At 48.5% G+C, this 11,949-nt stretch overlaps 1 protein-coding gene across 1 annotated transcript; it reads right to left on the minus strand.

Moving 5' to 3' along the window:
- Window positions 1-8,700: 8,700 nt before the first annotated feature.
- Window positions 8,701-11,301, minus strand: LOC136992127 (interferon-inducible GTPase 5-like). The gene is made up of 2 exons (XM_067296979.1): window positions 10,981-11,301; window positions 8,701-10,036 (listed from the first exon to the last, which is right to left on the minus strand). The coding sequence occupies exon 2, from the start codon at window positions 10,003-10,005 to the stop codon at window positions 8,701-8,703; it is 1,305 nt and encodes a 434-aa protein (XP_067153080.1). The 5' UTR covers window positions 10,006-10,036; window positions 10,981-11,301.
- Between the last annotated feature and the right edge of the window lie 648 nt (window positions 11,302-11,949).

The following is an 11,949-nucleotide window of genomic DNA, read 5'->3' on the forward strand; positions in this document are numbered from 1 at the left end:
TGCTGAAAAGCATTCAAAGAATTAAAAGTTGCTTTGATAAAAGCTCCAACATTGGGACTCCCAAATTTAGAGAAACCTTTTGAACTGTTTGTTCATGAGAGGTCCCACCTAGCCTTGGGAGTACTCGCTCAGAAATTGGGATCCTGGGAGAGACCCGTGGGATACTTTTCCAAACAGCTGGATAACATGAGCAAAGGATGGCCACCCTGTTTAAGGGCAGTGGCAGCAACAGTGCTATTGATTCAAGAAGCCAGAAAACTAACTCTGGGACAAAAGATGTTGGTGTTTGTACCACATACAGTGACGGCTGTGCTTGAACAAAAGGGAAATCATTGGTTGTCCCCTAGCAGGATCCTGAAATACCAGGCTATACTGCTTGAGCAAGAAGACGTTGAATAGAAGATGACAACATCCTTCAATCCAGCTATGTTCTTGGCTGGGCAGGGAGAAGAGGAAGAACTTGTACATGACTGCCTCCAGATCATTGAACAGGTGCACACCAGCTGAATAGACCTTCAAGATATTCCACTTGAGGTAGTAGACTGGGAATTGTTTGTTGACGGCAACAGCTTTGTGAGGGATGGAAAGCGGAAGGCTGGGTACGCTGTGGTTACCCAAGAGAAGGTAATTGAGGCACAAGCTCTGCCTCCTAATACCTCAGCTCGAAAGGCAGAACTGATAGCTCTGCAACGAGCAGTAGAACTCTCAAAAGGCAAAAGAGTCAATATTTCGACTGATTCTAAATTTGCATTTGAAGTCGTCCATGCTCATGGGGCAATTTGGAAAGAAAGGGGGTTACTATCCTCTCAAGGGTCTCCCATCAAATATGGACAAACCATCATGAACCTGTTGAATGGAGTCCAGCTACCTCAACAGATAGCCATAATGCATTGTAAGGCGCATCAGTATGGTAACACTCCTGTAAACAACGGAAACCGACTTGCGGACAAGGCTGCAAAAGATGCAGTTGAGGGAGCACTTCTCCTAGTGATACCAGAAAAATATAGGGACTTGAGTGACAGCGCTCCAATATACCAGGAAGAGGACGAAAGACTAGCTGAATTACTAAAAGCAACCAAGAATCAAACAGGATGGTGGGTAACACCCACCAAACAAGTGATTATTCCCCAAAATCTTATGAGGAAAATAGCAGAAGAGACTCATCAGACAACACATTGGGGCACGGAAGCAATGATTGAAAGTTTAAAATACCAAGTTTTAAGTGTAAGAATGAGTGGAATAGTCAAAAGTATTGTAAAGAAATGTGAACTTTGTTTACAAAACAACCCCTATCAATACAAATGTCCTCCACCAGGAGTCACGAAAAAAGGGAACTGCCCAGGTGAATATTGGCAGATAGACTTTTCTGAATTACCAAGACAAAATGGGTACAAGTATCTGTTGGTGTTGGTAGACACCTTTTCAGGATGGCCAGAGACCTTCCTTTGTCGCACCAACAATGCTAGGGAAGGAGTAAAAAAACCTTACTAAAGGAAATAATTCCTAGATTTGGAGTATCTCAGATAGAGGGTCTCATTTCTTACCGGAAATAGTACAAAAACTATCAAAGGTCCTTGAGATAAAATGGGATTTACATACACCTTGGAGGCCTCAATCTAGTGGGAAAGTAGAAAGGGTGAATCAGAGTTTAAAAAAAAAAAAGAGTAAGATTTATCAGGAAGCTCATTTAAAATGGCCAGATGCATCGCCATTAGCTTTATTGAGAGTAAGAATAAGACCAAACTCTAAAGAAAAACTGAGCCCATATGAGATAGTGTATGGGAGACCCTATCAGACAACCACGGGGGGGGGGGGGCGGGGGGAGAGGATGTACACATCCTTGGGGAGAAAAAGCTAAAAGACTATGTTATGTCCTTGGGAAAGGTTTTTGTCTTTCCTTCACAGGTATGTCATCCAGTCTGCTCCGGTTCCCCTGGCAGTTACTGTCCATCCTCACCAGTCTGGAGACTGGATATACATCAAGACGTGGAGCAATGAGCTCCTGAGGGAGAAGTGGAAAGGACCATACCAAGTATTGTTGACCACCCACACTGCTGTCAAGGTGCAAGGAATAGATTCCTTGAGTCACTGCAGTTGAACGAAACTAGCTCCACAGCAGATGAAGTGGACTGTTGCCAACCCATCACCTGGTGATCCATTATGTCTAAAACTCAGACGGACAGCATGAAATTAATAATAATAGTCTGTATTTTTGGACTAACCAAGGCAAGGGATAATATGATTTTACAATTATTACAGTCATTTGGGAGCATGCACAATACCAGTAGCCTTACTGCACGCCTACCATCACCCCATTCAGTGAGCCATCCTTTAAAATGGGGCGTATTAACTTTTAACCTCTCTAGAATGTGGAACAATATCCACAATATCAGTGGGGTGCAAATTATTAAAGTCCCGTGAGATCAAACAGTATACTATAGTAACAGAACTCCATGTTGGAGTCGGGGATTAAGTATTCTACCCACCGGAGAAGAGATGATATGGAACGTACTAGAGAATAAGGATAGCTCTTGCCCAGATGGTTTTCAACAGGACAGGTTACCCAATGGTGAGGACTTACGCTGGAACGCAGACAATGTGTATAGTAGTTTATATGGTAGAAAGAAGAGGTCAATTAACTCACAATCAGGAGGTGATTAGACCTCATATGAATGTGCTCAGGTGCCATGGGGAGTGGATTTAACCTCTATATGGAAAAGTTCAGAACAAGGAGAATGGCATTATAGTCAAAAGGCAGATTGGTGTTTAGAGTGGGCTGGGGAAGTAGGTGCAAACTTATCCTCTATTAAGCAACCTTTGCTAGAAGGAGCCAGAAAGAAACTAGGAAACTCCATGCTAAACTCTACTAACATTTTTAATTGCACCTCTAGTGATCTTGAAATACAACAAATTGGACCAATAGCGTGAACTTTAAGGTTAGGTTGCCTTTGCAGGAATCTGACCACTTCTATCAACCAGACACGGATGGGAGACAATTCGATTAATCATAAAAAGAAGGTACTCCCAGCTATGGGTCACACAGTATGGGTAAAAGGAGATGGAACTTGGACAACTCATCTACCCCTTGATGGAAAAACAACCCTTCTTCACTCTAGGATTGTTGACCCTATGTCCTCTGTGGAGGAAGAATCCCATCACTGCGGTTTCAAATGGCTTGGTAAAACGGGACCGAACTAAGGAAGAGGACTGGAAACAACCTAGTGCGGGAACTGTTGTTGCTTGGGTATTGTGATCCATCTTCAGCAACCCCCCCCCCCCCAATCTTTTGGGGAGTTTACGCAATAGGTTTGCTATAGATAATCTAACAGGACAGGTGGAGGTATTAGCAAATGTTACGCAGAACAGTCTGTGGGAATTGAATCAACATGCTCAAAGCACTTCTAAGATGACCCTTCAAAACAGACAAGCCTTAGATTTACTCTTGGCCCGAGAACGTGGACTATGTGGATATATACAAGAAGATCCGGAAAACTGTTGTATCCACATTCCGAATGTAATGGAACCTCTTAAAGAACAATTAGAAAGAATTAAAAAGGTAGCTGCCGCTAGCAGGAAAATTAGAGAAAACCTTCAGACAGATTGGGTAAAGACAATATTCAGGAAACTCGGTATTTCTTTATCGGGATGGTGGTCTAATCTAATCTGAAATCCAATCTTAATTCTAATTATAATAATAATCGGGTTGATGATAGGCAGATGCGTTAAGACTGCCGTCTTGCGTACAATATGGAAGTAAATAATAAGTTATTATGTACTTCCAAAGGGGAGAATTGATACATAGCGGTCAGGGTAAAATGACTTTGAGTTTACGTAAGGGCGCCACCCGGTCTGTTTATCTGCTGAGACCATCCTGTTCAAGTTGGAGAGGGGGTTTCCTTGTCAAACTGCAAGAGTTGTCTTTAAATGACATGCTACCATAAAAGGAAAAAAGAGTAAGGGGAGATTTCTTAAACAACCACCAGGGGCCCTCGGAGTACCCCATAATGTGTATAATGAATGTACAGCTTTGTGATTAATATATGCATAAAGCTCCTGGAAATAGGCAGGGAGTTTGCGGCTAGTTAATGAATATGTAGTGGCTAGCCAAATAAATATGTGCTGTGTAAAATCGTTGGTGTGCATGAAAGGAGGAGCGATCCCCCATGCGCCCAACGCCGCAATAAAGTAGTGCCGACTTTCTAACCTCATCCCTGTGGTTGGAGAGTGTTATTTCCCGGATTTTCGGTGATACACCCCTACTCCTCCTGCAAAGGGAACGCCGACAGATTGGTACCGATTAAAGCTGTTCCTCTTCCCAGACTTTACTCAAGGGCTTGTCCCTCACGGCCTTGAGAAAAACTGCTTAAAGTGGAGGCCTGTAATAAGTCATTTTAAAACCAGGCTTGTTTTGCTTCTGAGCAACTGCAGTGCTGCATGTGACCTAAATATTAGCTGTATTTGTGCCAGGGATGAGCAGAAGCCCTTTGGAAAGCAGGGGTTGGAGTGCAAGGGCTTGGCCTTCCACAGCAGATGTTGCAAGGACAACCTGGACGTGGGAGGTAGGGGGTGAGCAGTCACCTGCAGCACTGCCTGGCCACCAGATCTCTCCCTGCCTCCAACTTACGAATGGTCCAAAGAGAACATGGCCTTGTCTTTGCACAGCTCTTCGCCTCCTGCCCTGGGAGGGACCACTACAGCTCTCCCTCCCCTCTTCTGCTTTCGGACATGCGGCTGATGCTTCCTCCTCGTGATTTAGCAGAGTAGTTTCTGCAGAGAAACACTGAGAAACTTCAAATAAAGGAGTACCTGGGGCATTAACAGCCTTAGATGAGTACTTTGCTATTTTAAATACTTCATAAGTTTCATGCCTTGAACCAAAGGACAGGGGAGATATTGCAGCAGAAGAGAATTTTATAGGCTGTTGTGGATGATGCAGCAACCTGGCAGAGTACTTATTGGGAGAGGAGGTAGAGCGAGATAAAGGACAGCAATTCTGAAACTGTCACAAAACATTTAAAAAGGGGGAAAAAATGTATTTGGCAGATCTGCAGCTCCAGAGGTTGTACGATGCTTGCTCGGCTAATCCTTTGTAGCCATTATTAAGAGCTACTGAAATGTCCCAGGATGGTCAGCTCCTGCCCAGTCTGTTTACTTGCCAGTGTCCCTCTGAAAAATCTTGATTTTCCTTCATCTTCACTAGAAAAGGCAGCACAGGTCTGGGAATTAGATCCCAGCTGGGGACCGATTCCCTGGTGATCTCTGATACAGTACCTCTGAGCTCGGGATCTCCTTTTCCCTGTCCATATGACTGCTCTTGCGTTGCACACCTCCAAGTCGTAGACAGGAGGTAGCTTGCCCAAACATCTTCCCAGCGTGGAAGGTTGTTTCTCTTGTAACAGAAGCACCCTGCGTTGGGGATCTATTTGGGGTGCTTGTGTGGCATTTTTAAGGTAACCTCTGAGTGCCCTTTTCTCTTCGTTCTCCCAGCAGAGCGCTGTGCTCCCATCTTACAGAAGGGCAACAGTGGACCAACCCCAACCCCAGGTATCTGACTCTACTTCCATGAGATGATGCTAGGCTCAAGCCACTAGTATTTGCAAGAGAGCAAGAGAGCTGGGCCTGAGGGTGACATCATTAGTAGAGTTTGACACCTCTTCCCCATCTCCCTTCCAATAGCGGCCCTTTCAGCCTCTTTCATGAGGCACATCCCCAGTGGACACCAGGAGGGCAGCTGGAGCTGCTGGGAGGTAATACCAGGCTGTAGGTTGCCCCTGCCTTGGTGAGAGTGGGGTGATTTGTAGGGCTGCTCCCATGGCATCAGATCTGGAGAGCGGGGTGGTGGCCTTGGTCCCCCCTAGGCAGGTCCTGGCGAGAATTAGTGGGGTAAGATGGCGAGGATGTCCCAAGCCCCTGAACTGGAAGATACCACTCACTTGGCATCTGGAACCAGATCCTGGGGAAGTGCAGAGCCAGCTTTTGTCGGGAGTAATTTCACCCAGAGGTATACGGAGGATATTTCCTTCATTCCAAATAGTTCAATTAGCTCAGTTCAGAGACTAATTTGTTCAAATTTTAGAAACTCTTTGAGAGATGAAAAGCTCTTTCAACAATTTATTGATAAAAACAAGGCGTGAGAGGCTAAGACCTACTAATTCTAAAATCTAAAATTCTAAAATCTTAACAGGTTTGCTAATGAGAAACAACAGTACAATTTGCTGTCTATAGATAAAGCTGACTTCATGCAAGGGAGATCTACTGAAGCAATAAAAGAAGTTCTCTCTTTGTTTATTTAAAGGCAGTTCTGTTTTCCATCCACACAGAGTTTGACTAAAATTGCCAATAAATGGTTCATTTCCTAACCAAAGGAAATGAATCATTCATCATTTTTCTAGAAGTCTTTGCCGACTCACTTCCAGTTTTGAAAGTTTTGTCTATCTGACTTCACCAGTTCCTCGGCCACAGGAGATCATGGGAGTTAACAAACTGTATTGGATGATTGTAACTGGTTTTTATAGCAACACCTGAAACAGGCATTTCTCTGTTAAGTGATTTAAGAAGCATTTATGGAGTAGCTTTCATGTAGCTTGTATTTCTTGCAGGGTTAGAGAAAGCATGAGAAAAGCTTCCAATTCCAGACACTAATTTTCTCACATCCGCCCGAGTACATCTCCAAGCCTCCTAAAATGCCATCATCCCGCTGGTGTGGGATGTTAAATAAGAACACTTACAAAGATTTCCTTTCCCTGTCAAGAGCACAAGCTGATTAAAAACAATGTCTTGAAATGACCTTTTCCACAATCGCCTAACCTGGTAGCCAAACGTTCAGCCCAGTGGTCACCCCACACTCACTATCACCAGTATCTCCTTTCTGCTCACATCCTTCAAAAATTTTGAGGCCTTCTTTATGTGGTGGTGGGTGTCAGAAAAGCACCTTTGGCTTATGAATGGTGTCTGTCGTTTGTTTTGGCCAGGGGTACGTGTTTTCCTGGACATTTGTTCCTTTATTTGTGCTGAGGAGGTCTCACACAGGTCAGGCAGTTCCAACGGTTTTAAGAAGCTGCTGTTTGATGAGGCTTTCGTTACGTGGCATCTGCTTCCCCCTGCTGGGAGGTTTCTCCTGTGCTAGGGTGAAGAGAGCAGTCCGTAAAAAATAACGAAACCCAGTAGAGATTTTATCTACCTTTATTCCATTTATTGCAGAACTTAGAAGACGGATGCAATGAGATTGTCAAGATCAGCAGCGCTCCTGAAGCGGAAATGAGATGCGACAGACTTGTGGATCTGGGACAAAAAATAGTATCACTGCAGGTTTGAATTGCAAGGCGATGGCACTGAATGGAGGGATCCTACCCTTGTGGGAGAAGAGTGATCATCTATATGACACTGCCTGGATCAGCAGAGTTTCTACAGTGGTTAAAAAGGAAGAGATTTCACATCTTATCTGGGATTTTTCAGAACGAGTTGGTATTGGCATAATTCAGGGACTTGAGTGCCTAGAGAAGAGCTCTCACAAGGCCACTAGCAACTAAGTGACCACATGGGTAATACCAGGGAAAGCTGGGATGGCCCAGTAACAGTGTCAGAAAGGTCCAGTTTGGGGATGGAAGTATTGAAACGGGGACCAGTGGGGAAGAAAGTAATTAGGGGCTGGTTGTTTATGTGGAAGGAGACAAGGGTGGAGAAAGGGAGAGATGGAGGTGGGTGGGAGGAGAAGAGGCACGGGGAAATGGAGAGAAGGGGGACAAGAGGGGCAGGCGGGGTGCAAGAGAGCAGCTGGTCCGTGCGCTCGTCTGCTCGCACCCCGTGCCCCAGTGCCGCAGTCTGGGCTACCTTCTCATGAAACCGTATTTCTGTGCGAGGTTGTTGTCTGCTCGGTGCGCGGGTGCATTGAGAGGTCTGAGGAGCAGCAGCTGGAGAGGGGCTGTGGGACACGGGAGCCGCAGGGCTGGGTGCCCGTGACACGAGAGCCTGGGGGCACCTGTGCTCCTGGTCCAGGCAGGGATGTTAGAAGGACTGAGAGCCTGGGCTGATACTCCAGGGACCTGCGCGCCTGGTGCGCTTGTGCACCCGACGGCGGGACTTCGGAGGCTCTAGACCGGGGCAGGTATTCATCGTAGGCAGAGGATTCAATATAGGCAGGGAGCCTAGATTTCATTGTGTTGAAAATCACAGAAATACCCATGACAAAATGGAATCTTTGCATGAGTGCTATTAAAAGCGATGAACAGTCATGAAAGGCAAGTAAAGACAAGAATTAAGCTAGGAATACCACTAAAAGGAAAATGAAAATCATAATTCAAATATTAACATAAAGGCTGTAGAAACAGTCACACAACAGTAGAAATACACTAGAACAATACTACTAGAAATATTAATAGAACAGGAGACAATAGAAAAGCATTGGCATAAAAAAAATAATACTATGTTAATTCCCAATAGAAGACCTACTGCTAACTAGCTTCACAAGAAAGCAATAGACTACTGCAGGAGCAGTCTTGGCCACACTCCTCCTGAGCTGTCCTGCTGCCAAGACACACATAGCTTCAGCGGTTCCCCCCACTCCCCAGCGCCACCAGAGCACCCTGCAGCACTTCCACACAGCAAGGCATTGGCCACCCGTGGAGAATCCAGCTGGCTGGACTCAGCCCCTCTCCCCCCTGCTCTTGGCAGCTCCACACACTCCTTTCACACAGTTTGTGCTCAGCTCCACAAGTGGCTCTTTTGAGTCGTCCCCTCTAAAGCCTTCTGCAGAACACGTTCGGCATCATCAGCAGCATCAGACAGAAAATTCCTCAAGAGAAAGAACGTGGTGGGGAAAGCCATTGCTGCAGACACCAGAGAACCTATAGGCCCTAAGAAAGTGGGGATGGATTTCAACAAAAATGGAAGATTTTTCGCAGCACCCCCAATGCTTTGGGTCAACAGCTTAATTACAAGATCCTTGGTTATTTCATCTTCCAGGGGGGTCTTTATGACAGCCTTCAGCTCCTTGACAGGCTTGTTCACCTGTTCTGCAAGCTTCTGGAGGGATTCCTCAGCCAGGCCAAAGGTCCGGCAGTACTCTTTCAGGGATGTCACCAGGATTGCAATGTCAACAGCAGCAGAGAGACCAGGGATGGGAACAGCAGATCCTCCACACGACGCAAGGCTTTTCAGCCAGAAATACTTCATCAGCTCCTCCTTTTTCTGTCTCAGGACCTCCCTTGAAGTGATGGCCAGGCACCGTAGGAAGCTGAGTTTCTTCTCACTTGGCAGATCATCCAGGAAGGTTTTCAGCAGTCTGGGACCATCGTACTTCATGCTAAAATCATCCCTGCAGACAAGAAAGACTTGAGGGGACCTTATGCCCAGACGTGCCAGCTTCCTTTCACAGTCCTGCCTGATCCTAAGCAGGACTGCCATCTCATCATACCGCTGTGACCGGGTCTCAGTAGCTTGCTTCCCTTTTGCCTTCAGGACTCCCTCCTCATCGTACAGTCTTCGCTCATTGCTCACGTCCTGATCCACCTTGGAGCGCACAAAGTAGAAACGCTTCCCCCGAGCCTGAATCTCCTCTGCAAGAGTTGCAGCATTTTGTGTGAAGCGGCTGGAGGAGATGATGATGAAGAAGTCATAGCGGTCAAAATGCACCTGCTTAAGGTAGGTGTCCGGTGTGCAACTGGGTGCCCCAATCCCAGGCAGGTCCCAGACAGTCACGTGGGAGTGCTGGGGGTGAGGATAAGGGCTGCACTCCATCGTTGTCTCCATCACTCCAAGCTCAGCTGCGCCCTCCTCACGGTCCTGCAGGCCACGCATGGCATTGACGAAAGATGATTTCCCAGAGCCTGACTCACCTGTTACAGCAATGTGGAGCTGGATCTGTTCTTCACTAGCCAGGATCTCCTGTGCTTTTGTGGCTGCTGCTCTGAGGTCTCCTTTCTCTACTGCAGCCCTTATCTCATTTGTGTCTCCGTCAGAAATATGGGGAAGAGCCTCCGCCTCCAAGTGTGCCTCAGCGCTGGCCATGGCAGCTGCAGCGAGTGGGTGCCCGGTGAACCTGGAAGAAGAGCACAGGCTGTCTCTCCCCATGCGTAGCAGCAGAAAGAGGAATTCAGCACAAGGCTTGAGCCGCAGGCAGAGCGTGGCCACCAAAGCAGCCTGTCCAGCGTGCCCGCTCCCCTCTGCCGGCCACGCTGAAGCCCAGCCCATGGCCGGGAAACGGGCCCAGGCACGGGGCAGATGGGCAGGGGAGCCCAGAGTGGGGTGCACCGCAGGGTCCTCTCTCTTGCTGCCTGCTTGCACAGTTCCTATTTCACAGAGCTGCACCAGCCGCCTCTCCCAGCCGCTGAGACCCACTAGCACACTTGGCGGCGTCACCCTGCGGGAAGCCAAAGCCCTTCCTGCCCCAGGAAGTAGCCGGGGTAGCAGCCAGCACGAGGCAGGCCGAGTTAGGGTAGCTGTTTGCAGAAGCCTGTGAACATTAACCCTCTTTTTGCTCGGGGAGGAGAAATAGGAAACCACCTGTCCCAAACTACAGCGTCGTTTTGGCGTGCCCCCAAGGGAGCACATAGCCAAGCTGTGCAAACAGCCTGATGGTCATCAGGAAGTGCGAGAGCGTCCAGAAAGGTCCAGAAGAAGCACACTGGGAGCACCAGCAACGGCAAGAGCGAATCAGAAGACCACAGCGCAATCTGAACAGACTAATCATGGGCGAGGTATTCTTTACCCCGTCCCATAGGGACCTTCTCTCCAGCCACCAGGGAAGCCCGGGAGCAGAGAAGAGCCCAGGGAAGCCTCACACCCCTGCACCAGGACCACGCACAGCACAGCAGGAACCACCACGGCAACTGGCCCGACCTCTCTCGGGGACCGCGTCCTCATCTCCGCACGCTCAGACCCCTCTAGGGAAGCGCCAAGGCCAGCCCCAGCCCTCTTGCAGGCTCCACTTGCTTCCACCACACATGCCCCGAGCACACCACCCAGCCCCTCGCTCCCGCACACCTCCGCAGCAGTACCTGGCGCCTGGGCAGGGGCGCCCAAGGCAGCTCTCACCCCTCCGCACAGCAGCTGAGGACCAACAAAAGGCTCCTGGCTGGCCCGCACCAGCCCTGTGCTCCTGCTCTGCTGCTCTCCTGAGTTTAAATGTTCAGCCCAGGTGTGACGTGCAGCCAAGAGGGCTGGCTTTGCGTTTAAGGAGGCTCCTGAGCAGCCAGCAGCTGGAGGTTGCTCCCCAAAGCCAGGGGAAGTGAGCTCGGCTGGCAGGGAAAAAGTCTTCCTGCTGGCTATCGGCAGGTTCTGCAGCACGGCAGGAAGGGCAGGAGGGAGCCCGCGGGCACAGCCGGCTACCCCTGCTGCTCCTGCCACGCAGACTGCCCACGGCACACCTGCCAGCAGTGGGCATCATCTGGGCTCTTGCGGAGGGCCCACAGCCCTCGGAGGCAGCACAGCCCCAAAGGGCCTCTCCTGTGGTCACCCTCCGAGAGCCTGACCCACAGGCCTGTGGAGCTTTCCCTGGGTTGGCCCCTGCTGCGGGACACCGAATCCCAGAGAAGTCCCCGTTGGGAGGCACCTCTGCAGATCGTCTGCTCTGACTTTCTCTTGGGAAGCAGCGCCTTAGATGAGCTTCTCCAGAGCCCTGCCAGGGCAAGTCTCGAATATTGCTGGGGATGGGGAGTCCACCCCTTCTCTGGGTGTCGTATTCCAATGGGGAAGCAAAGGAGAATCAAGAGCAGCAAGGCTAACTTCATTTTACTAATCACTGCCACCTTGAGATAGAACAAGGAATGAAGTCTTGAACCTTGGGTGAGGTCTTGTACCTTGTAAAACACAGGAAGTCAAAGTGGATAAAAGCAGTTGGAAGTTGTAGAGGTTGCTAGTGAAACCCCCCCCAAAACACATTCTCTTAGCTCCTCAGTGAACATTTAGCCAATCAGAGGGTGACTGTACCACCCTAAGAACCGTACGCAAGTC

The sequence above is a fragment of the Apteryx mantelli genome, chromosome 5, assembly GCF_036417845.1.
Source record: "Apteryx mantelli isolate bAptMan1 chromosome 5, bAptMan1.hap1, whole genome shotgun sequence".
Lineage (NCBI taxonomy): Eukaryota > Metazoa > Chordata > Aves > Apterygiformes > Apterygidae > Apteryx > Apteryx mantelli.

Excerpts from the sequence above, each read along its gene's own strand:
- LOC136992127 (XM_067296979.1), bottom strand. The coding sequence starts at position 10,005 with ATGGCCAGCGCTGAGGCACACTTGGAGGCGGAGGCTCTTCCCCATATT.